At 37.5% G+C, this 27,906-nt stretch overlaps 1 protein-coding gene across 1 annotated transcript in view; it reads left to right on the top strand.

Moving 5' to 3' along the window:
- Positions 1-13,762, top strand: part of LOC109410364 (BAI1-associated protein 3) — a 400,368-nt gene extending 386,606 nt beyond the window's left edge. Inside the window, exons 15-16 of the mRNA XM_062854498.1 lie at positions 211-460; positions 526-13,762. Of these exons, the coding sequence (XP_062710482.1) occupies positions 211-460; positions 526-617 (342 nt within the window). The 3' untranslated portion in view covers positions 618-13,762. The remainder of the gene's footprint in view (positions 1-210; positions 461-525) is intronic.
- Positions 13,763-27,906: the final 14,144 nt, after the last annotated feature.

Below are 27,906 nucleotides of genomic sequence, written 5' to 3'. Positions count from 1 at the left end.
GAGCCCTGCCTGTGGAAAAAGTTTCATGAAAATCTGAGACCCTTCGGCCCCATTAGTACGATAATAAAAAAAATGCCCAGAAGAGAGCAAATGAACATGAATTCGATGTATAGGAGGGAAGGAACAAACCGATGATCGGACCCAGAAAATTTTGCATGCTAATCAGAAGCAGCCTACCACGTAACTTTTTATCCTCATTTTTTTTCACAGAAAACGCTCAATCCCGTGTTCGACGAATGCTTCGAATTTTCGGTCACGCAAGAACAATGCCAAGCCGAGGTGGCCATGATCGTGTTCACCGTGATGGACCACGACGTGCTGACGGCGAACGATTTTGCTGGTGAGGCGTTCCTGGCGCTGAACAACATCCCCGGCGTGGGTCGGGCGTTCAACATGAACATCGACAACTTTGACTGCGTGGCGCAAATGGATTTGCCCCTGCTGGAAATGAAGGACAAAAGTATGGGATTTGTTATTAATTTGTGCTGAAATTTGCATAACAATTGATTTTTTTTATGTTCTCAGGTCACCCGATTTTGCTGATCTTGGAAGGACGAGTTAACGATAAGAATGCCATGGAATTCGTGCGGAAACAGAAGGCTCGCGTAGTAGGCTAAGTCAATCATATAGTAACCATAGAAGTAGCGGAAACCATTATGTCAATCATATGAAAATACACTTTAATTGTAGTAGTGAGATGATAAGCATAACCTATGAAAGTGAGAAGAACAATGCTTTCATAATCGATCTTATTCGAGCTAATCTTGCCAACATGCTGATTTCGCGTGAAAATCAAACATCTAGAATTTAATCTCACGTGAGTAAAACAATGCCTTTCACTTGATAAATCACCATCTGCGTAAATCTGCTCATGTGTGTCAATGAAACAAAAAGTTTAACTTGTAGATCCTTTCCCGTACACAGAACACGACCACCTTTAGAACGTAGTTGATATCAGCTAGGTGTGTGCGATACACCATCCCCAGAAACAATGGAAAACAGCACAAATAGTCACACAACTACTTAGATCCTATCAGTTATTTTCTACAAAAATGAGTATTTTTATATCAGACTGTTTATTTGGATGCTATTTATGGATCATCTACCGTTAAGTTTTAGCTAACGAGTAAACTAAAACCAACTGTAAACTAGCCTAGTCTTGTACATTTGAATCTTTGTATAAAAACTAACAATACAAACAACTTTAGAGATGCTATACATAAGTTCAGAGATGGCATTTCACCGTAGCGATTCACTGCGGCGTCAGTTTATCGACCACACTGGGGATAAGAACATTTTTCACCACACCAAGAAGCCAGTTTCTCTTGTTTTGGGTGGTGGGGAGACCAAGCGCTAGTGCGTGCTCTTGCTCGTCCGCCTTGGATCGAGTGTGGCTCACTCTTTCGCGCGCATCGCTCTCCGGCGCTCTCCCGTGTTTTCACCCAGCAGTCACCGAGTCACCACCTTGGTGTCACCGGGGCGAGAACTCTCCGGTGTTTCACCGCAGCGCGCACTCTGGCGCAAAAACCTCACTGGAGCGCACAGTGGGATCATTCTGATAAAAGACGATCAAAACCTCTAAGAGCGGTTAGATGACATTTTAGCACATAGGTGTCTTTGGAAGATATGTTCAGAAAAATCTTCTCTATTTTTATGCATATTCACTGTAGGATAAAACTGTAGGGTGAACCCGAGCAAAAAAATATTTTTTTCAAGATAATTTTTAGAGGGTAGATGTCTTCAGCAAAGTTGTAGAACAAGTAATTTCAAGTAACTTTGCTGAAGACACCATATAGCTTGAACTTCATTTTCATGGAGAAAATATGACAGTTTAAAAAACAACTTCAAAATCAGTTTTTTGAACTTTTCCATGATTATATCATAAAATATCAACGTGATATGTTCTACAAGTTTGTAGGTACTACTGCAATACACTATCTTGCTGAAGACACCAACTCTATAAAGTTGAAAATTGCTCCAATAAATCATTTTTTTTCACTATTTTCACTATTGAATATTTTTTGAATAGGCACTTTTTGGCAGCCGTGCTATCAAAATTTCAATGCTTTATCATGTCCAGAATAGACCAAAAGTGACTTAACAATCGGGTCTGATAAGGCACTTTGATTTCTGATGCTATTTTAATAGTCATTTTTCAAAGAAAATATTCACTAATTTCATACAAATCATTTAATACAAACTGAAAACTCACGAAAACTTTTCGACATTAATATTTGTTAATCAAAATAGTATTCTTGTTAAAATAGTCAACATTTCTAACACTTTGGTTGACTTTACATTGAATACCCGACAAAAAATATCGCTTTTTAAATTTCTAGATGAGTTAAAAACTCACTATTAAATATTTTTTGAGTAGGTACTTTTTGGCAGCCATGCTGTCAAAATTTCGATGGTTCATTATGTCCAGAATAGACCGAAATTGACTTAACAATCGGGTCTGATAAGGCACTTTGATATCTGAAGCTATTTTAATAGTAATTTTCAAAGAATGTATTCACAAATCTCATACAACCTTTCGATATTATTTTTAGCTCATCCAAGTAGTAATTCTGAATAAAAAAAAACAGGTTAAATAAATGTAGACTATTTCAACTGTTAGTGTCATTTATTTTGAACTACAAATTTTGAAAGAGGGAAAAGGCTCTTTGAGTGATTTTCTCACCTACGAAATCTTTCTCAAAAAGGCACAAAACCTTTTTATGTTTTCAAAAAATCGTTATAATATAAATTTAAAACTAAAGGCTCATCCGGAAGAGTATCCATCATCTGTAGAGCCTTTTTAACCACTGCGTCCATTATATAGGAATATTGTTGTAAGAGTATCCATAATCGAGCCGTGATCTTGATGCGGATTTGTCAAGGGATGAACCAAGGTAATATGTCTACGACGAAGGAATTTTGAAAATCATGGACAGGAATCGACCCAACCGACACAGTTCTTGAAAACTGGAAAAAATAAATTTTAAAGAGTATCAAACAGCATAACCAATTTCAATAAAATATCTGTGAAGAATTTTCATCATGACGTAAGATTTACCACCTAGAATATCTCTAGCAGATACTGGCTATTTCAATGTGATGTAACAATGTTTCACTCGTTTTATTTTAATTTTTTATTTGCAACACAAAACTTGTAGAGGCATTCATTATATTTTCGCCTTTTTAGTTTTTTAACCAAAGTTATAATGTTAACATAGCAAATGAAAATGTTATCACTGTTTTAGTTGATTGATTAATGTATGTATTTTAACATAAACAAATGCATTGGGAATTACAATAAAAAAATGATAAAAAACACAGTTTTGAATTGGTATTAAAAACTCATCTAAAAATTTAAAAAACAATATTTGTTGTCGTATATTCAATGTAAAGTCAACCACAGTGTTAGAAATGTAGACTATTTCAACAAGAATACTATTTGGATTAACAAATATTAATGTCGAAAAGTTTTCGTGAATTTTCAGTTTATATTAAGGCCGATGCAAATATTTAATTTGTTTTATGTCACCCCCCCCTTCAAAAATCTCAAAATATTGAAGGGGCGAAAAAAAAAAACATGGCGTCTCATGACTCCATTTTCAATAGACATTTTTTTTACAAGCAACTATTTTTCAATAGTTGAAAAATATTTTTTCAATAGTTGGTAAAAATTCCAATTTTTCAATAGTTTTTTTTTCGTTTGTTCCTTATTTATTTTTGTCCTCCCCCTCGTACCTGATGAGAGGTCTCGGACATAAAAGAAAAATAATATTTGCATCGGCCTAATTAATTAGAATGAAATTTGTGAATATTTTCTTTGATAAATGACTATTGAAATAGCATCAGAAATCAATGTGCCTTATCAGACCCGATTGTTAAGTCAATTTTGGTCTATTCTGGACATGATAAAGCATTGAAATTTTGATAGCACGGCTGCCAAAAAGTGCCTATTCAAAAAATATTCAATAGTGATAATAGTGAAAAATTTTCAAAAAAAATGGTTTACTGGAGCAATTTTTAATTTTACAGAGTTGGTGTCTTTGGCAAGATAGTGTATTGCAGTAGTATCTACAAACTTGTAGAACATAACACGTTGAAATTTTACGATATAATCATGAAAAAGTTCAAAAAACTGATTTTAAGGTTGTTTTTTAAACTTCCATATTTTCTCCCAAAAAATGAACTCCAAACTATATGGTGTCTTCAGCAAAGATACTTGAAATTACTTGTTCTACAACTTTGCTAAAGACATCTACCCTCTAAAAAATTATTTTGAAAAAATATTTTTTTGCTCGGGTTCACCCTACAGTTTTACCATAAGTGAATATGCATAAAAATAGAGAAGATTTTTCTGAACACATCTTCCAAAGACACCTATATGCTAAAATGTCATCTAACGGCTCTTAGAGGTTTTGATCGTCTTTTTTCAGAATGATCCCACTGTGGAGCGCGCGCCCGGGTGATTTTTTATAATTTCACCGGGGAGAATTTTAAATCGCTCTCAGCGCACTGTTGTGTGGCCTAGTGCTCAGGGAGCTAAGAGATTTATTTCTACCCACCAAGCTTGCGCGCATCCGAATCGCAGTGGTGGATCCACATATAAGAGACGGGCTCCTGTTGAGATGCACAGCGTGAGTGGTGTATTTTCTATTTCTCTTTCCTACACTGAGGATATGGACATCTCTGCATAAGTTTATACAAAACTAAATGACAAAGACAAGAAACCTAATCCATGGTGTAGTGAGCTCTTGGAACAAAACAACAGAGAAAAAAAGAAACTATAAGAAAACTGTATTTTAGATAAAAACTCTCACTTCTGGGGAAAGACCCAAACCAAAAAACAACACGAAACTAAACCAAAAACGAAAACGACAAATGGAAAACAAAAACATTAACTTTTAAGCTGTAAATTTTCTCAAACAAACTGCAGATATTTTCTTATGAATGAATAAAATCTTAAACAAAACGCAAAATCAAGGAAGCGGTCGCGGCTCAACGCGACCGTTTCCGCTTGTATAGTACGGATTTGTTTAATGGAACATTGAAAATAGGAAAACCAAAAAACACTATGTCACACGACACTGTCATCCTTTACCTGTACGCTACCTACACGCTACACAAACACACTCATGCAAAGTACTGTAACTATTCAACCATCCACTATTCGCCATAATATCATAACAGTGTGTCAGTCATGCTTATTCGCTAATTTTCGAAATCAAATTATATTGATATTGGTATACCCCGGTTTAGTGGACATTTTAATTTTTGAATTTTATTTTTATTCAAGTTCTATATTAAAATTTACCAGAACATATAAAAACTGCATGAAAACTGAGTATTCGATAAAAGGCTCGGAGTTTTTGGCATGTATTAGTATTTCTCGCATACAACTATCTTGCTAGCTTGTTACGATCGAAATCTTTTGTCTACAAGAATATATGGTTGATTAAAAAGCCAATATTGCATAAATGTTCAAAAAAATCAAAAAGTTCAGAAATTCATTCAGGGATTCCTTTGAAAATGTCTCGGAGGATTTATTTACCCTGGAATTCCTTTACGAATGGATCACTAAAATAACTAAAACGGCCGCTATGGGATGAACAGATAGCGCCACCGTAGCCTTGTGTGTTTGACATAACTCGACTGCTAGTGCTATCACAATGCTAATGTCCATATACACGGAGAGACGAAACTACCCAAAAGTGAGTTCTTTCCACCCAACTTCGGGGTTGCGCGCGTCAAGCCAATTTTGAGTTGATAGAATCGATGTTTTTGTTGGGTTGTTACCGCTTGCTTCCATGTGAAAAAATACCTAATTTTAAGTTTTTTTCCACCCAACCGAAATTTTGACTAGGTTGTATTCACTCAAATTTGAGTACTGTGCTAGAAACTCAGTGTTGGCTTGACGCACGGAACTGCAAAAGTTGGGCTGTTTCTCTCTTCACTCTCTGACAACAACAGAAAGAGCGCATGAAAAGGGAGATGAAAAAGAACTCAAAATTGAGTTTAAAAGTACCTAATTTTGAGTTTTTCAGTTTCTCCGTGTACACTCAGCGAAAAAAACTAGCGAAATTCATCGGAATACCTTATGAAAATTTGCTATAACTAATTCTTATGGATGACATAAGAATACCTTATGAAAATTGATCGTGCTTACTATGACAAATTTCATAAGACAGACTTATGAAAAGAACAAAAAAATCTTAAAATAATGCAGACTGGATTCGATCCATGAACGTCGGGATCACCGAGCCCGTGTTTTATCCACACGGCTACCGACGCTTGAGAATACCATGTTGCTAAACATGAATAAAAGCCAAGCTGTGAGACGATTTTACGTCATAGAATGACCTTATGAAATTCATCCGAATCATTATGAATTATTTAAAGGCCTTTTCATAAGTTGGGTCTTATGGAAATCTTAAGGTTATTTGGCTGAGTGTACAGTGGCGCCTTTGTTTATGCGCGGAGAATCGAAGACTACTTTATCAAGAAGACATGCAACTCTGTTATTTTCCCATACTAACGGCAAGCGTCACCGACGGCACCGCCGCCTGGTGAGCTAAGGTGGTACTTTTGAGTAAAAGTGTAAGAGTGTATTGGTGCGAGTATGGAAATTTACACACACTATCATGAATAGTGCCACCTTCATCCGGGGTGGTGCTGCTAGCAGTGACTCCCGATTTTCAGCAGTGCTGCAAGTCTTCTTGATAATGTGGTCTTCGGGAGAAAGCTAGAAAAGGTTGCCTCATTGATCCATAGTGGTTCCGCAGCGCGGCGTCACGAACACTAATGAAAATCTACTGGTTGAAAATATGCCCGTTTGATTTTGCCGGGAACAGCTGATTTTTGTTTACTATTTTCCGCCAGTAACTCAAGATAGTGTTCGTGTAATACAACGTGTACGTACACGCAAGCAGAAACCACTATTACAACAAAAATGCTGCAGAAATGCCTCCAGGGATCACTTTTGGAACTTGATAGCACAGACAAACAGACATAACACTTGCGAAATTTCCATCGACCACGCTTTTAACGATCATTTTAAATTTTCATAGTAGTAGCTTTCACAACCAGAGGCGCGCGCATCGTTTTTCTATGCGTTTGACGTTTCACACTAGCCCCTTCTGTTGACGGTATTGCACAACACAATGATTCGTGCAACTTTTCCACCAGGTGATGGTAGTGTGAACTGGGCGATGGATTTCCATGAAAATTGTTCAAGGTGTTACGTCTGTTTGTCTGTGTTGATAGAAAGTGGATACTGGTTGTGCTGTATATGCTGAATACCTGGTAGTCTTTTGCTGCAGTTCTGCGATGTTAAATGAAAGTAAGTGAATCCAGATTTTTACAATTTAATTACGACGGTCTCGGAAGAAAGTTTACCAAATCAAATCATTATGCTACAGATTATTTAAAAAATCCTCCAGAAGTGTCACGAAGATTTGTTTACGAAATCTGGTATGAATTGCGTTATGCCACAAAAGTTCAGCCTATTGGACGCAGTGGCTTAATTTCCCCAAGAGGGGACGACAAAAAAATGAATTGCGTCGCCAATTCCTCCATGATTTTTCATAAATCATTTCAGAGATTGTTTGAGATAATCGCTCAGGTATTCCTTCATAAATTTCTCTGGAAATTTATTCAGAAATTTATCTTGGCATTCGATTTGAAGATTCATTTAGAAAATCTACCAAATTTTTTTTATAGAAATTATTCTATAATTTTTTTTTTTAATCTTCAGGGAATTTATTTGAGTATTCGGTCGGAAATTCTTTCACAGCTTCTATCAAAAAATATTCCATGGGTTCATTCGGAAATTTTCTTCAGAGATTTGTTATGAAAATCATCATATTCCACAAATTCCACATAAAAAAATCTTTCAAAACATCTTGCATGATTTACTTCACAAATTCCTCCTTTTTTTTTAAAAAAAAAATAGCCACGAATTTAAGCCTTCCAAGGATTTCACCAGGAACTTCCACAGCAACTTCCATTTTTCGCCAGAAATTCCACCGGGGATTCCTCCAGAAGTTCCACTAAGAGTTGTATAAGAAAGTAAGAAAGTCGTGTATGAGTTTCTGCTGAAATTTCTCCAGAGATTTCGTTAGAAAGTTCTTCAGAGATTTACCCCATTTTTTGAGACCTTTTTAGCATTCTCCACGATTTTTCAAGGATTTATTCCAAAATTTTCTCCAGAGTTTGCTTTAGAAATTGCTTCTGGGATTTTTTTTTGAATATCTGAACTTATGTCAGAAAATTTTCCAGGGATTTCTTTAGGAATTCCTCCAGGGATTCTTTTAATAAAAATTGTTAGATTCATTCGAAAATTTTCTGCAGGGAATCCTATAGAAATTGCCCTAGGGCTTTCTTCAAAAAATTTTCGAGGGATTGTTTCAGAAAATATCTCATGGCTTTTATTAATAAATCGACTAATAAAATCTTCAAAAATATCTCCAGATTTTCCTCCTGAGATTTCTTTACACACATCCCAAAGGATTACTTTGGAAAAACTTCCACAGATTTTTCGATAATTCTATCATGGACCCTTGCCGAATTCCATCCTACGATTCATTTTGAAATCTTGAACGAGTTCCTAAACAAATCTCCCAGGGATTCTCAAAGATTTTTTTTTCAGAGTCACGTTTGGAAACTCCTTGAAAAATCTTCCAGGATCCATTCCATCCACTTCAATCACTTTAGAATGTCCTCCAGAAATTTCTCCAAGAAAGTCTTGCACGGAGAGCTTCCAAAACTGTTGCATGGATAAGGGAATCCATACTTCAAGAATTCCTTTCAAAAAATCTGGCTTAGATTGTTCCAGAAATTCATCTACGAATTTCTTCAGATTTTTTTTTTATAGAGATTGCTCCAACAGTTTTCCAATACATTTATTTAGAAAATATTCCATGAACTTACCCAAAAATAATCCATGGATTTTTTTTAATAAACTGATTCACGGATTCATTGAGGATCAGAAATTCAAAACTCCTTCAATTTTTTTTCAAAAGCTATTTAATAAATTTTCTCCAATGATTGCTTTAGAAATTCTACAAGAGATTATAAAGAAAAATCCCAAGATTTATTCACACTCTTTTAGATATTTCTTCAAGACATTGTTCTTTCAGAAGTTTTTAAATTTCATCTGAAATTTCTTCAGTGATACTTTCGGATATATCTTTAGAGATTTCTTCAATATTCATCGAATTACTTCAGAAATTTCAGCAGGAATTTCTTCAAAAGTTGTTCCACGGATTCTTTCAGAAGTTGTTCTAGCGGTTCCTTCAGAGATTCCTCCATGTATTCATAAATAAAATATTTAGGATTTTTTTCGGAAATTTCTCTTTGTTTTTTTTATTCAAGAATATCTCAAGAGGTTTTATTAGGTATTCCACCAGGGGTTTACAGGCGTTTCTTCAGGTATTTCTTCTTGAGTTTCTTCAGAAAATTTATCTATGGATTCTTAAAATATTCAAGTTTTCACGGAAATTTTCCAGGCTTTTTTAATATTTTTTTTTTCAATTTCTTCAGCGATACTTTCGGATATATCTTTAGAGACTTCTTCAATATTTCTAGAATCATTTCAGAAGCATCAGCAGGAATTTCTTAAAAAGTTGTTCCATGGATTTTTCAGAAGATGTTTAGCAGTTCCATTAGGAATTGCTCAAGCGATTTATTCAGTGATTTCTCCAGGAATTCATCCATGGCAATATACCAGTGAAGGGACGCTGAAATCGGAGAACCTTGGCTATAACTAGCTCTGATTTTACCATGACAGCACTGGAAATAATTTATCACACATCTTTTCAGTAATCTGCCAAAGCATTACAATGGCCTTTTTATGGAATTTCTTACAAAATCTGGAATTCAAGCAGCTGAGTACACGCCAAGAAAGTATAAGGCATCATCCAAAAATATAAAAATATATTAAAATTCTCGGGGAGGACGTCATAAGAAATGTTGGAAGAAGTTTGTTAGAAAGCTTTGAGGACAAGCCTGGCGAATGGGCAGTTTGCATGCATCTATCGAAAATGTTGTGATTGCCAAGGGATCCGTAAAAATCATCACCAGATAATCATCCCATATACTCCGCTCATCGTGGTTATCGACAAAGCGAGAGATATTTTTAAAAAATTAGTAAGAAATGGAAGTATGACATTATGGAAAATATATAATACTAAGTATGTCATGAGGTATGCTTTGGCGCTATTATGGGTACTTCACAAAACAATGTATTGATAGGATGTGCTCCGCGTGCCAAAAGGCTGAAAACCCCTGCATTATAATTCACAATAGTAAAAACTGCAAGTTTAATAAAAATAACTTGTTTACCATTAAAAAAATGTACATAAAATTGAGGGTCTATATAATCGGGAGTCCTCTATTGGAATATTTTACGACATTTTTGGGGATTAGACTTGGCGTGTCTGTTTCTTTATCAATTTCTATAGAAATTTATCCGGCAATTCCTTTAGGAATTTCTTCGAGTTTTCCTTCTCGAAAATTATTGTGCAAATTGATTCAACAAGTTCATTTTCAATTATTTTGAGTTTTTTTAAATATCGCAATCCCTTTGTAAATTCGATCAGTAAGCACAACTAGAAATTAGAAAAGAAATAGCTGAGGAAATTCTCAAAACAATTGTCAAAGTAATTTTCAGAGGAAAAAACGAAACAACTTTCTGAAAAATTTCAAAATAATGGCCTAAGAATATTTTGGAAAAAAGGACATGAAAGCTTCCTATGAAATTTTCAAAGAACATTTGAACACCGTAGTGATTCACAAAGGGATTTCCGAATTCTCGATGAAATATCCAAAAGAATTCTCAAAGAAATTTTTGCGCAAATTTTAAAAAATGTCAAAAAACTTTGCCGGAGCAGTTTTTGGAGAAATAAAAATAATTTTAATGAAATCTCAAAGAATTACATAAATAATTTGAATAAAATTACTGATATTCAACCCAAGACATTTCTGTTCAAATGCTAATTGCACAGACAAACAGACGTAACACTCTGATAATTCTCATCGTACACCGATTTATCGGTCTTTTTCAAAATATGATAGTTGGCCAACTGCCCAACCGTGGCGCTCGCATAGTTTTTGTTCAAGTTTGACGTTTGCTCACTATCGCCACCTAGTTGGTGGTCGGCCAAACTTAGTCTTTTTAGCATTGGGCGAATATGCTTCCGTGACTATGATTTGAATCGAAAAATGTTCGAAGTGTTACGTCTGTTTGTCTGTGCTAATTGTATTGCTCAAATAGTTTCAATTTCCGAAAATTTTTCTAAATTTGTATCCAAAGAAATTCCCAAAGGGAATTGGGTTCTTCAACGGTGTTGAGATAATTTCATACTATAAATCTGCACGTCAAACTGAGCTGAAATCTAAATTTTCATGTTTTTTTTTGTGATCGGGAAGCTATTTGAAATCCAATTTGAAGTTTGTATGGAAGCGATTTGTTGAATCACGCCTAGTCGGATTTTGTACTGGGTGGAGCTGTCGTCAAGCAGTTGCCCAAGGCGATTTCAAAAAAATCTTTTAAGATTGATTTTAGGTATCAAAATAAAGTTCTAAAAATCTTTAAAAAACATGGTGGTTCACAAAATTGAATTGAAAAACATTTTACAAAATTGAAAACCCAATTTTTGTTTATAATTTCTCAGGAAGTTTTTAAGGAATTTAATCGAGCTTTCCTTTGCGAATCTCCTTGAAAATTCTTTTACAAATTGGTTTTCAAAAAATTTCAATTTTTTCGGCAATTGTTTTTTTTTTTATTTTTTTTTATGGTAATTCCTTTTTTTTTTCGTTCAGCAAGAACAACTGGGAATTTCAAAAGAAATGGCTGTAGAAATTCACAAATAAATTGTCGAAATAACTCGCAGAGAATAAAATGAAAAAAAAATCTAAAAAAAAATCAGAATAACGGTTTAAGAAATTACCAGAAGAATCGTCATGAAAGATTCACATGAAATTTTTGAAGAAGATTTGAAAGGAATTGCTGGAAGATTTTTCAAAGAAATTACCGAAGGAATTTCGAGAAGAAGAAGAAGAAGAAAGCCCAAAGTATATATGTAGCAAAGAAATTTCCACAAAAAATTAAAAAAATCAAAATGATATTTTGCTTAATTTGACATTTTTGATGAAATTGACACACCTCCCATCCACCCTCTTCAATCATTACTATATGTCACACCGCTGAAACATAGTCCTCAAGCAATTTGTACGTTTTCAAAACAGGGGAAAAGCTTTAACAATTGTACTGAGAAAAGGGAACCTCACTAAAAACCGAAGCACATTGGAAGGAATCAGTTTCTACGATGCTATGTACCTATATATCTATAAATCAAGGCGATAAAACGTTAGACACCGCGCATTTGTCTTGATTCGAAACTACTTTTTGGAAATCATGTAAAAATTGTACTCCAATCCTTGCGACTTCCTCTAGCAGATGATGAAAGGAATATTTCCATTGGACAAACAAGTACTCATTTATCTTTGAGAAAATCGTAGAATTAGGGAAGCACAAAGTTGCAATGTACCCCCGTAGAATGCCTTCTATTGTCCCTATTACCCCACATTCACACAATCACATACTCACACACCCTGTAGCCTTCTGAACATAGGATTTATATGCACCATCTATAAATATACTTGTATGCGGAGCTAGACTTTATACACATATATATACACGAACACACTTTTTATCACGTGGACTAGAAAAGTATGGAAACAACAAAATCAAACCTATCATCGTGAGCCAAAGACCTAATGCAAAAGAAAAACAAAACTATATATTTTGTACATATAGAAACAAACTTACTATAGTTCAGTGTCCTAGCAAGACAAACAATCACTTTTAATAAAAAAAAAAAACGCTGTACCACATGGGCTCACTGTCACAGACGAGCCATATTTGAAAATATATTTGTAAAACATTGGATATTTGAATTATACAACAACTATTGATACAAATAAGTCATTTATTGCTGTTGGTTCAACTTAGACAAATTTTTATTGCGGATTTCAAACAACTAGATCAATTTGATCAAAATTAAAATGTACCAGATGCTGTCTGTTATGATTCCATCACTCAAAGCTGTTTTATATTTTTATTACAAGAAAAAAAACGAGACTATAATTGTTTCACTGTGTATTCGTTATAAACAATAAAACTGTTCAATTATTGTAAAAACGAAAAGAGTAAAGAGAACAACATATTACATTTGGAAATAAACTAGGGACGTAACATAGATGGCGTAGTACATTCATACATGATAGCTAAATCGATTAATATAAAATTGTATCCTACGTACTCACACAGAAGAGAAAAAAAAGAAACTTACCATGTACATTTCAGAGCTTATACTTCGACACATGCCATGCGAACGCATCTCCAGCCAAAAAAATGATCGATCATTTGGTACCTATCCGTTTGAAGTAGACCTCAACAGGCTGACCATATGTGTGTGGTATGCCTATATCTTAAAAACAGTACTTTTTTTTCCTACACCAACCAAGTGATAGAAAACCACAATGGGTCACCACTCAAAATAGCCAAACCGTGAAACAAAAATCTATCAAAAATCAGATCTATCCAGAAGAAGAAAATCTTAAAAGAAAAATGGTTCGATCTAATCGAAGGGTATATACATGCGTACTTTTAAGAGCTGAACTTAAAAAAATGTAATTGGACATTGGATTTTTTTTAGTTTTCGAAAAAAAACGTCAAGAATAAAGAGATAATTGTGCATCTATCAAATGCTTGTTTTATTGATACACCCCTTCGAAGGAGCTCTGACACATCAAGGTTCAATTTCGAAGTCGTATAAAAGTATCGTTACACTGTTACACATGATGACAAACAGATCAATATTATCCTGCGTTGGCATCGCGTTCACCAAGACAATCATTGATTATTCACAAAATAAAACGAAAGTCGTGAACTTCTATCAATGACCATATAGGGTATTGGTTCCCTTATTAAGCATGTGGCTCCCATTTTCATCCTACGAAAAATAAAGGATTGAAGTGCTGTTTGTTTTGTTTCTTATTTTTGTATTTTTTGTTAAAAGTGAGCACGCATGAAAATAAAAAGAACGTAATCAATCGGTGCCGTATTCGCTTGTTTTCGAATAGGATGAATGCGTGAGATTACTGATGGCACATATACCCTATGATGCACTTAAGAAATTTGCCTTCAGGCTTGCCTCGTTGGATAAATGTACGACTAGTGCTGAAAAAATCAACTTTTTGCATCTCATCACATAACAAACTATTATGCAATGATTTTTTTCATAATGCAACTCATTTCAGTTGCATGATGAACCAGTTCGGAAAAATGGCCATTATGATACCAAAATGAGTTAGATAAAATAAAAATTATGAGGTGGAGCGGACCTGGTGTGATGGTTAAAACACTTGACTATCACGCCGAGGAGCTGGGATCGAATCCCACTTCCGACAAACTCGCAAAATGTGAGTTTTTCCTTCGGAAGGGAAGTAAAGCGTGGGTCCCGAGATGAACAGCCTAGGGCTAAAAATCTCGTAAATAAACTGATCGAATTTTATATCGACAAAAGCACATACGACCTATTCAAATCGAGCTCCAGAATTAAGCGGCATCTTAAGAAAGATGGAAGAGAAGCAAGTTCTGTTGATTGCTTCAAAAAAAATTGGTCTGCGGCACAACGAAAAACTACAGAGAAAGTTGTGCAGAATCTACACTACAAAAAAGCAATGATTTTAACGACGCGTAGTGCGTCATCAGCATCATTGAAATCTCGCTCGAAATTTCAAAGTGATAAAACTCAGTTACCAAAGCGCAAATTCGGATGAAAATGTATCATCCCATATGCTCACTCGTGGTGAGTGTGATGATTTTTTTTCTACTGCGTGACTGCAAAATTTCCCGTTTTTTATCACTTCAAAAACGCGAGGCAAACAATCATTGAAAATTAAAAAGTCAATGATTCCTATGAAAATTCTGTGATGCACCAAGTCACCTTAACTATGTGTTCTAACTTATACTTGGCAGAAACAGTTCATTCCGGAGCTTATAAATGTCACACATAAATTTTGTTGGTGGGGCTAAAGTAATTTCATGTGTCATTCCTTATAGCAAAAATCTATTGAGTCTCACACATAATTACTAAATTCCGGGAATGAACTAGTTTCTCCCATGAACTTTGTTGTTGTTTTCCCCTTTTTCAAAATGGACCACGAGGTAGATGCAGAAAAGTTGAACAGGTAATTATAAATCATTGGTTTTATGTTTAATATTGTCATAACTTTGTATTTAAGGAAAAGAAAAAGGAGCCATCGAAGTATAGCGTACATCTTACCGAAAACAAGGAAGATATTTGCCAAAATGGTCGGAGATGCAAAGTAAAACGGCGGTGCAGTGCCATGCTTGCTGTACGGCCTTGTCTTTCTAAGCTGAAGGATTATTCGTAAGGTATTTATAATTCAACAAAAAAATATTACAGATTGGTATTCTTGATTCAAATATTGTCCTATTGCAGCTGAATTAATTATCGATGGATATTCGGTTACAGAACATCGGATCGCACCACCAACGACTTCGGCGCCGTCGCGGTGGTCCCCGACATATTCCGCTGCTCCTGCATCTACCAAAAAAAAACATCTACATTTTTACATTAATTATTGTGTGTATAAATATACCGCATTTAGTTCACCACTGGACTGCGAACTGCGACTTCATAAGTGCGAAAACGTAAATAAAAGTGCGCGATTGCATCAAATCAGGTTGATGTCTTCGGCGCACTATTTCTTCAATCTATGGTGAACAAGTGCTCTGAAGACACCGAGTTAATTTGATGCAATCGCGCACTTTTATTAGCGTTTTCGCACTCGTGAAAACTAGTGCGATAGTCCAGTGGTGAACTAAATGCGCTATATATTCTTTGTACATATTTTATAATAAAATTTAACGTGTTTTGAGGTTTTGTGGAAAATCAAGAAATTGTTTGAAATACCGAAGAAAATAAGAAAAAAAATCATAAAATTAGCCAAATAAATTGAATGAGTCATAAACAATGAAAAGTAAACACTATGAACTTATATTTCATAAAGGCGACACATACTATCAATAAATCAAAAGTTCATCTGAAGGTATGTGTGCAACTTAGGGTTCATTCAAATATTACGTAACGCAAATTTTGACTAATTTAGACCCCCTCCCTCCCCCACGTAACAAATTTTGTATGGCAAGTTTTGAAATTTTGTATGAAGCGTAACACAGCGCTAGACCCCCTCCCTCCCCCATTAGCGTTACGTAATATTTGAACGAACCCTTATGTTCAGCATTTGTAAAATCTAATTGCAAAAATCTATAGAAGCTGACACATAGTGGTTTCTGCTTTTAGTAGTGTTGCGTGTACGAACACGCTGCATTACACGAACACCACTTGAGTTACTGGTGGAAAATAGTAAACAAAGATCAGCTGTTCCCAGCAAAATCAAATGGGCATATTTTCAACCAGTAGATTTGCATTAGTGTTCGTGACACCGCGCTGCGAAACCACTATACTAACAATATGGAGAATTCTCTCAGTGTAATAGGGCACTGCACTGTTTTGATTTTGTATGGGATTTTGACGTTTCGTGGCCTTGTTGTTTACAAAATTTCTGTAAGAGTGAAAGAGAAGGTGATAATTTCATGCACTGCCCTATGGGAGGTATTGTCGCTGCAGCACTAACCTGCAATTCGCTGGAGAGTCCAGCGACGCGACGATTTCCAGCGACGTCAATGATACTGTCATAGCAACTCTGACGTTTCGTAATCTCCACCACTGTTTACCTCCAGCTGGCTATCGTTGTACGTGCTGACTCTCTCAATCCGTAATTTCGAAGCTTTTTCCCAACATTTTTTGGACTTACTCGTCTGAGATCAATCCGACCTCATCAAAGCTACCGGGAAACCATAATTTCGAGGCAAAACTTCCGCCACGGGGTCAAATAAATTCGATCATCGCATTCCGATTGTAATCGTTCGCATCATCGATTGCGGGACACAACAATGCGTGTGAGTTCAGGTCTCCCGGAACCTAGCCCGGACCCGGCTGGTAAAGAGATTTTGTGAGGCTGCGAGATGCTGCGAGTGTCCACTGGCAAAGAATTTGCAAATTCGGTTGCCCAGTACGAAGAAACGGTAGGAGAAACCTTTAAGCTAGTATGACACTCTTTGACCAATGCCAAATATTTGACCACTTTTTGACAGTTAAATTTTGACCAAGGTGTACATGGCAAACAAAAATATTTGTCACTCTCGAAAAACGAATAGGGACAAACAGAGCCAAACAACCTGCCAAAATTTATCTGTCAAAAGTGGTCAAATATTTGGCGCCTGGGCAAAGAGTGTAATAGCACCCTTACTCATTTAAAGGAGCAATTGCTTGTGGCCATGTTTTCAAGCGCTGGGTGTGAGGCTTGGTGTGAGGTATGAAGTGCACAGGATAGGTAAATAAAAACCATGGTGCATCACCTATCGTATAAGTTGTCTTGGTCGATGTCCCGAAGAATTTAATTCTTCACAAACTTCAGTGTGTTATTTTGTTATACAGTGCACTTTTGTCACTTTTCAATACTATTCAATATTAAGTTTTGAAAATTGTAAAAGTCGTGCATCAACAAATTGCGAAATATTGCTTTTTTCCTTCAAATTTTTTGCGAAGTTTTGTAACATTATCAATCAAGACAACACTCCAAAGAATATATCAGGATCGTCGCTGGAGACAGGTGTGAGGTCTAGCGACACGTCGCTTCCAATTTTTTCTGCAAGCACAATATTTATCAAGAGGAAAATCCGAGCGTTCTTCCGAAAAGCGAAGCAAATGTTCAAACTCACGTGAATTCGGCCACATGTATGTTGATTGTCATTTATAAAACATAAACCTTTGAATTTGTTCGAAAATACATATTTTCTATTGAAAAACAGGTGTCCACTTTCTTTAATGAACAGTCCTTATTCTATCTCTTATGGTTCCTTACTTATAATTTTGTAAAAGATTCACGTAAGGGTGATCCATGAAATTCAGTTTTCTTGCAATAACTTTTAATCCATTCGTTTCTCGTAAAAACTTTCCGAGTTTGTATCTCATCGATTTTACAACTGATTTTCTATGTAAAAAACCGTATTTTTTAAATTCAATAAAAAGCTTCAAACAAAAAAGGTACTTACAATTTTTTCACCATCAACAGAACAGAGTATCAATAAAAATACAGCTGATTGATGACAGATTTTGTTATCATTTAGTTATCGTTCAGAGCTATTTTACCGACCAAAATAGTCAAAATCTACTTTACCGACATAGTTATCAGTTGAAAAAAGTTTCTTGTAATTATAATTCCAGCTATTGCGCCCAGTGGGTCTCGAACCCTGATCGAGTGATTACCGGTCATAGCCGATACCCCTGTACCAACGGGACTCGGTGAGAGGGAGAGTGTTTGAAGGCTACGCTTTCATACTACAGTCGCATTGAAGATGGAAAGCGGAATCTATTTTTAGATTCGAAGCCCACCAGGCCCCAACCAGGCCCTTAGTTTTGGGAAAGCTTTGAAATGTGCGTTTGGAAACTGATAACATATTTTGTTATCATTTAGTATTTTTATGTTATCGCGATAGACCAAAATTATTGGTAACTTAATTTGTTATAATCTGATTATCATCAATTAGAAAAGATGATAACAAAAATAACAAAATGATAACACCGATAACATAGCTTATTATCAAAGTGATATCACTTAGTTATCCGTCTTTGCTCGGGTAGGTGGCGGTAGTGAGCAAACGTCAAACTCGAACAAAAACTATGCGAGCGCCACGGTTGGGCAGTTGGCCAACTATCAAATTTTGAAGAAGACCGTTAAATCGGTGTACGATGAGAATTATCAGAGTGTTACGTCTGTTTGTCTGTGTCAATACTGTTGTCGTTTCGTAAAATAGACTATTTCAGGCCAAACATTTCTAAAGGTCCAATCTGCAGAAGAGAGGCTCTCTTTAGTTTCCCTCTCTTTCGTTAAAATCTCTGCTGTTTATTTGAATTATGACTGTATCCTTGCATATAACGATGGTTAAAACAATCGTCTTTTGATTTGTACTGCAAAAGTAGTTGAAAAGTGTATCATTACATTCTAATAATTGGAAGAGAAAGTGAACAAAGAGAGCCTCTCAAATGCAGATAGGACCTATTGAAATGTTTGGCCTGATTTCCTTCGGATGACTACCCTGATAAAAAACATCATAAAAATACTATAAATTTTATTGTTACAACACCATTTCTTTGAAAATTATTCACCATTAAACGTATTGTATTTTGCACAGCACACTCACCATCACCCCTATTGTTCTATACCATTCGGCGAATGATAAATGGCACTTTTACAATAGAAAATGGTGGTCGTTATTTATGTTAACCATGAAATTTTGAGAAAAGTTTCATACATTTTTCGCGAAAAACAATAGAATGTATTGTGTTTTTATGAGACATTTTCAGGGCAATTTTCAAAAGAAAATAATATATCTTAATGTTTTTTCATTGTTCTCACAATACAAATACAATAATTGAATGGCGTCAAATGAATCGATGTTACAATAAAAATACAAGAATATTTGTTATTTGTAGGCAGTTTTCGCTTTTGAAAATCCATAGAATTTGTATTTCCCGCTAACATTTATATCCAGCATTTACGAGCACTAACGGCCGCCAGAATGATATGCACATTTTATGATAAGAATCAAACACTCTGATGTATGTCTGGTATGTATTGCTTGGCATCTGTTGATAAGATCTATCATCAACCTTTTCAAATAACTGCCAAATATCACAAGTCAGACCTCAGGTCATATGCTACGTACCATAAATCGTCCACAATTCATGTGGTCATTAGTACCTGTAAATGCTGGAGAAAAATGTTACCGAGAAATATGGATTGTATGGTTTTTCAAAGGCGAAATCTGTTTATATAACAACAAATATTATTGCATGTTTATTTTAACTTCGGTTCAATTGACCCCATTAAACTAATTGTATTTGTATTGTTATCAATGGTAGTTTACTATTTACTAGATTCTTTTAATTTATTTGAAAACAATAGAAAAATCATTGTTCATCACTTTCTCGTCGTAACGTCCTCATTTGGATAAAACCTGGTTTTCAGCTACACTGAAATAAATTTTGTTGTGAAAACTACCGATTCCATAGTAAAATTACTAACCGTACCTATGATTCTCAACCGACAACAAAATCTGTTAAGGTAACTGAAATATGCTTGAAATTACAATGCATTGTAGTAAATTCAACTAAACGCGTAGTCGTCTCAACAACAAAACATTGTTAATTTTTCCCGGACACGCATTTTACAACACAGTGTGGTTAAAAATACAATGCTCATTTGTTAAATTAAGATTATTTTTAGTAATGTTAACTGCACTGCTAGTTAAGTTGACAGTGTTTTAGTAGAATTAACTGGAAATTGTTGTCGGTTGAGAATCATAGGTACGGTTAGTAATTTTACTATGGAATCGGTAGTTTCCACAACAAAATTTATTTCAGTGTAGTTTTCTATAAGTACTCCCTCAGTTTATTCATTGAGAGCTTCCTCTGCCAACACGGTTTGTCGTCTATATGATCCAAATATGATCCAAGCAACAATCATATTTATTGTTATTCATTTGTAACGAGGCGTTTTTAAGAGTAATTGAGAAATAAACTCTTTTTAAATTCCATGAGCACTTTGCAGGCACTTTTCCAACTAAATAAAAACAACTTAAATTAGTTTTTACTGATAGTAACTTTAAATTATTAAAGAACTATTGAAAAACAATCGAATCAATTAGTCACTAAAAAAGCTTGTTCGATCACTCGGGAGATCAGTGGACTGAAAGTGCTCCAGTGGACGACGACGACGACGGCGATAATAGAAACAGAACGGTTTCAACTAATTTGAATTTATTTGATCTTCCCCAAACAGGCAGCGTGCCTGCTGGGGAGATGACTATTGCTGCGACTACTTATATGTACATTCAAATTGGGCCTGCTTTTTATAAGCAGGCAGAGAACGATTAAACAAGGTTGGCTGTGCACTACCTGCTGCTATGCCTGGAAGAGCGCAAAGCAAAACAGGCCAGTAATGCGCAAGATTGCTTGGATGACGCTGCCTGCTGCAGCACGAATAATAGATGTAGACTTGTGGACTGTTGATGCTTTCACATGATCGGACGGAACAATTGAATGGGCTGCTGCTATACGCTGAGTTGCTTTGGCGCGGCTATACTGCCACACTGTCAGCGCCGTTTGCGGTGTTGGCTTTGTTGCTCGTTCGCTTGATTTGAATTGGATGAATGGTTTTGCGTGATGAGTTGTTTGTGCGCAATTTTGAGTGCAGTTCGTAACCGAACATACTCCCCCCCGCTGAAATGACCATTTCTGAAGATGCTGTTTGGCGTTGTTGTTTGAATGGTGCACCGGTTGATCTGCCCTCAGAAACCGGGTATGCTGGTTGGGTTGATCCTCCGTGGAAACCGTCTGCCCAAGCACAATGCTAGGAATGGTGGTTGACCTGCCCGTTGCAGAAACCTCGAATGGCATTAGTTGATCCATGAAGAAAACCGCCAGCCGACTACTTGGTTGAAAGTTGGCTTCATCGATTATTGACTTCGCCGACGGGTTGATCATTTCTCACCGGTTGATCTGCATTCAGAAACCGGGCACGCTGTATGAGCTGATCCATCGTAGAAACCGTTTGCTCCAACACGATAGATGAGAATGGTGGTTGATCTGCCCTGTGCAGAAACCTCGAAGAATATGGCAGATTGATCTACGACGGAATCTGCTTCCTTTACTACGATGATAACGGTTGACTCATGAGTTGACTTGCTGGATGAGGCGAATGATGTGATGACGCGAAAGAAACTTGATAACCGATCCAATGGAGATGACGTGGTGAGTAGCTTGATACACGCGTGGAATGCTAGCTTGTGTGCGGATCCGTTCCGCTCTCAGTAGAGGTGAGTTGATTGCTGAATTGGAGTACCGATTGGCCATCGGGGATCCTCGCCCGATGCCTACATTGGAATGGATGTCCAACGGATTGCTATCGATTGGCTGCTTAGCATTCTCGTTCGACTATCGGGAACTGTCGACCGATACCGGTGTTGGATAGGCACTTACTGTTGACGAGTTGGTTGGTGTGTTGCGTACCGTCTGTTTGTCTGTGGTATCGTTTCTACTGGACCACGAGTTGGCTAAGCTTGGACGGATTCCTATCGACGTCCAAATCCGGCTTCTCCAGCGAGGGCTTTCCGTAGGGTTGGTTGGGTGGATTCCTCTCGACACCCAATCCGGCTCGAAGGACCATGTTCGATCACTCGGGAGATCAGCGGACTCGAGTGTGCTCCAGTGGACGACGACGATCTTCACAGAGTCCGGAGGGTAGCTTCTACGCCACCCGGTGTCCCGTATATAGTTAGACACAACGTGGGGCAAGACATCCTGGCCGAAACATTGGTGCCGTGACCGAGCGTGACCAGGATGGCATCTGGAGAGGATTACCGGACGTCGGAAGAAGCTACCCTCCGGACTCTGTGAAGATCGTCGTCGTCCACTGGAGCACATTCGAGTCCGCTGATCTCCCGAGTGATCGAACAAAGCTAATGTTCACTTATTGTACGAAATATATGGGCTTGATTTCTATTGTAAAAAGTAACAATATATCTACTGTGTGTTTTATTGTGAGCAATAAAACTAGTCATGTTTTAATAATATTTACCATGTAATGAATGGTAATTTTTTATCCGGGTAATTTTGGATCAGATTCGGACAGACCCCTTTCGAAATTTACACGAGATTTTCTTTCGCGTATTTTGGATTCCTTTCGCGTTCCGTGCATAACGTCATTTTTGACGTTTCACTAAACTGTCAAAATAGAATGACAGCGCCCATGCAGCACCATCTCGCTTGCGAGCACACGAGTGGCGAGTGTTTCCGTGCCTACTTCGTCGTCCGATCCGAACAGGATTCAGAAAAACCGAATTCGCGTGAAATTCGATCGATTTTCTGCGGTAAATAGTGGTGCTCCGGTCGTGAAAATATGTGAAAACCCTTCCCGACGACCGTTCCGACGCGTACAGAATGAAATTTGTGACGGAAAGGTGAAATTTGCCGGTGAAAATCCCGCTCGAAAGTGTGTGCAAACAGGCCAGGCCGTCTCGTGCGCGGTTCCCCATTTTTTAGCCAGCCAGCCAGCGCTTGCAGCAGCCGCAGGCCGTGGCGGTTTGTGGTGGTGTTTGTGCGTGAGCCCCATCGGAGTGGAAGAAAACACGACGACTAGCAGAGCGAAGAAGACGTGTGTGGTGGAAGAAAAAGTACCGTGGCCTTCTCGAGAATCGAGCGGGAGTCGAATTTTTTGGGTTTTTGTTCAGTGCTTTTCTGCTTTTTGCTACGCACAATAAAGTGCGAGAGTGTGGTGTGTTGTTGAAATAGTTTTGAGTCGACGTTGGCGGGGCGGCTGAACCCATGCCCGTGCAAATGGTTTGCGACTCGACATCGTTGGTGAGTGCGGCGCTGCGGGACACTTTGACCTCGGCCGGCGGCGGTGGCAGCAGCGGGGGTGGTCTTGGAGGGGGAAGCTCTATGTCTGTGGCTTCCTCGTCGTCATATTTCGGTGTCAGTTCCTTGGGGAACAATAACAGTTCCAGGTTGCAAGATCCGGATGAAGAGGAGGAACTGCTGGTTGACCGTTTCGAAAACCAGCTAGCCGATGCCCTCAGGCGGAAGCAGTTGAAGCCGATCCGATACGAGGAAGTGCCAAACTATAGCTCCGAGCAGGACAGTCTGAAGTCGAAATACATCGTGTTGAAAGCCCCCACCGCCAGCCTTACCAATGGAATCAATGGATCATCCGGCAGTAACGGAGGGAGCAGCACAAACACACAGTTGATGAATGGAGGAGGCGGCGGTCGAGGAAACCCGTCTTCGTCGGTGACGTCCAAACTGTCTGCCTCAAACGCCGCAACATGCAATGGCATTAGTAATCAGCAAAGTAAGTACCCCCAGCGACTTCTTTTCATGGATGAGACGAGCAATGAACTTGAGAGGTTGAAGAAGTGGGGGAACCACTTGGCACTTTCCCTCTCCAAAAAGTGCTGTCTGCTTGAAATTGCCCAACAATGCAATGGAGAGTGTGTTTGTTTGTGTACCTTTACGATACGATAGATAGCCTCTTCTAGGTGCGATGTGCACTCACCGCCGTCGTCGGTCTCGTCGTTTCTACGCGCGAAGTTTGAATGTGCAGTGCACAGTGACGAAACTGTATGTTGATGTAGGTCAAAATTTGTAACTGTATGGGGAACTCTAAAAAATTGAGTCTTTCCATACGGAAGATGCTAGAAAAACATCCACAGCTGGCTCGGGCATCCAGCATGACCATGCTGGAGGCGGAAAGTTCGATTCCCGGTTATCAAAAAGGAAATTTCCGGAGTAATTCGCGATTAGGGCGTAATTGACAAAGCAATAACATTGCGAAAACAACATCGAATTTTGCTGATACAATTTCAATTCCTTATTAGGAGTAACTCAGAGTAATTTAACATGAACAAGCTTAAATGACACAATTCTGACACATTTTCTTGGTTTTCTAATAAAACAGTATGAATTTGTTAATTTTTGCACTAAAAATTGCATTTATTTTATTACGCCCGAATTGATGCCCGATGCTATGCGCCTAGAATCGATATCAATTTTCAGAACCGCCTTTTACTATTCGCCTTGTTTTTTTATTTTAACAGGATTTCCGTTTGCTTTCGCCGTGTTTATGTTTTCATTTCAGTTTCGCCTTTAACTATCGCCGTGTTTACGTTGTGATTTCAGTTTCGCCTTTTACTTTCGTAAACAAAAACACCAGGAGTGGAAGGCGTAATTCTTGTTTTGTTTCGTGCGACACAGAATGGAATTACTCAACCCGGGATTTTCAATAGTTAGAAAAGTTATATCAAGGGGGCCCATATAGCCGAGGCGGTAAACGCACGGGTATTCAGCATGACCATGCTGAGGGTGACGGGTTCGATTCCCGGTCGGTCCAGGATCTTTTCGTAAAGGAAATTTCCTTGACTTCCTTGGGCATAGAGTATCTTCGTGCCTACCACACGATATACACATGCAAAATGGTCATTGGCAGAGGAAGCTCTCAGTTAAAAACTGTGGAAGTGCTCATAGAACACTAAGCTGAGAAGCAGGCTTTGTCCCAGTGAGGACGTTACGCCAAGAAGAGGAGGATATCAAGGAAAGTTTGTGAGTATTTAGTAGGAAAATTTGGCATCTTTTCACTCTTAAAATCACTTAAATTGTGTACATTTTGTCAGTTACGACCTTTTCGCGAATTTCTCCGGATTTCCTTGATTTCTTTGAGTAGAGTATCTTCGTGTGTCTGCCACACGAAATGCACATGCATAATAGTCATTGCAGAGGAAGCTCTCAGTTGAAAAGTGTTATGATCGGAAATTGTAATTGTAACGCCTTCACAATGTAAACCGCAACCCAGACTTAACATATAAAATATACCTTAAATCCTTACATTTCACAATTACACTCAATGCTGTTTTTACGCGATGAATGCGTCCGCGCAAAAAAAAAAAGTTCGCGTAACTTCAGGAAATCGCGCAAAAAAATCCAAGAAAAAAAATTACGCGATTTACCCTCCGCAAATTACTAAAATAGCGTAAAAAAAGTCGTGTAACTTCGAGAAAAAATTCTATACAATTCAGCAGCTCTGAATCATCCACTTACTACTAGTAATCCTACATTATAGAGATCTGCGGAGGCGGCCATTGTGAGCCAATCGTGCAGAGAGAACTGTCAAAGTGTGAGCCAAATGAACATGCTTATCGTTCGTAGAAAGGCGTCGTTTGAACGGTATAGCAATCGGAACTAAATAAATAAAAATTATTTATTTTTAATATCGAGAAATTGGCGGCATATGTATGTTTAGTAAAAAGATAAAAATTTCTTTCAAAAGCTCATGCTTATGACGACACTTTTGTTGCTACCAAGCTATATGCCCTGTTTCCTACTTTCTCCGTACCCTTCTCATTCCCTACAAACTTGTCGAAAAAACTTCCATTGCTGCTTCTTGCTTCACTTCTGCCGATATGATTAGCGTAACACTTTGGCAATGAATTTCAGATTTCTTCGATTGCTCCGCTATTTCAACAAAATTTTGGAAAAAAATCTACCATAGTTAGAAAATGTAAACAAAACAACTTGAACCACAACGAAGTCACGCACAAAGTTTGAACATCTAGCTTTGTAGCAAGTGTTGGCAGCTGTTGTAAACAAAACAAACAGCGTTGCCGAATCAACGTGTGTAACTTCCGCTCATCTCTATGTAGAGGATTTCTACTTACTACATGGCTCATCGTCGTTTTCGCGCAGAGCTTCGCTTCTCTACTGTTGGCTGAATGGAATTACCTCCTCGATGTCTGTTTCCCCATACAAGCCAACACGAACAAACACCAAAGTAAGCATCTGATTCTTTTCATAGCGATTTAATCGTGTAAAAAATCGTGCAAAAAACACGTAAAAAAGTCGTGTAAAACAGGATTGAGTGTGTACCATACTTCAATCCTTTTCTCCAAAACCTTTCGCAGAAATTCCTAAACATTTGATGATAAGCATTGGTTTCTGAATTAAGAATGACATCTTGCTTGATAGAGGTTATCCGGATGACAACTTTACATTGTCCGGTCACTCAACTCAATGATTAGATCTTAAATTTAGGCACAAACATATTATAAATCACAATTTTGAAAAAATACGATTTGAACTAGTAAATAAAATATACTTTATCTAAAAGTAAATGTAAAGAATATCCCGACTAGAACATTATATCAAGTTTGTATCATATTGTTTTATGATGTTTGTGGTACTTGTCCAGTTGACAGTTGTAATAATAATGATCCTCCAGACTCGCATGGCCTACTCAGTGATGTACCAAACTACCACATCTCCTTTTGTTTAACAGCTAATGTTCTTTAACGGTCCATTATACATGGAAAAATATTTGTCATTACAGATCATATCACAAACAATCTAAGGTTGTCATAATGTATTTTTCATTACTGAAAAGCATTAAAATATTGTGTTACAGTTAGTGAATTTCCACTTTCTCGAGATTCGAAGTCTTGACCAAGTCTTGATCCATTTTACTATAAATTTCTAATGCCTGTCAGGCTTGGTTATTATCTCCTGCTTTGGTGTCTCCCTTCTTTAAGGCGAGACATTATTGCCAGCTCCGGCCAGATTTTCATCTACCGCTTTGGCGTCTCCCTTCTCTAAGGCGAGACATTATTGCCAGCCCCGGCCAGATTTTCATCTGCCGCTTTGGCGTCTCCCTACTCTGAGGCGAAACTTTATTGCCAGCTCCGGCCAGATTTTCATCTGCCGCTTTGGCGTCTCCCTTCTCTAAGGCGAAACATTATTGCCAGCTCCGGCTAGATTTTCATCTGCCGCTTTGGCGTCTCCCTACTCTGAGGCGAGACATTATTGCCTTCCACGGTCAGATTTTCATCTACCACTCAGGCATCTCCCTCTTCCGAGGCGAGATTTTTCGTTCCCTCGTGTCTGATCCGATCAGATGCTATCCGTCGGAAATGCAGACAAATTATATTTACCAATAATTCCAGCTTCTCACAATTTTGTTGTCCTATCACGGAACGTGACACCGAAAAGAACGTCTCTCCATCACGACTTTGAGAAATATCACCACCAAGTTGTCCGCTAACTCTTCTTCGTTTATCTTCTGGTCTCCTTCTTGTTTCCGCTGTATTAGATCTTCACTTCCAAATGTGCTTCAGTAGATTCCAGTCATCCACAATGTCCGTCCAGAAAATTT

This window comes from Aedes albopictus, chromosome 2 (genome assembly GCF_035046485.1).
Source record: "Aedes albopictus strain Foshan chromosome 2, AalbF5, whole genome shotgun sequence".
Lineage (NCBI taxonomy): Eukaryota > Metazoa > Arthropoda > Insecta > Diptera > Culicidae > Aedes > Aedes albopictus.
This window is presented reverse-complemented; position numbering and strand designations above follow the sequence as displayed.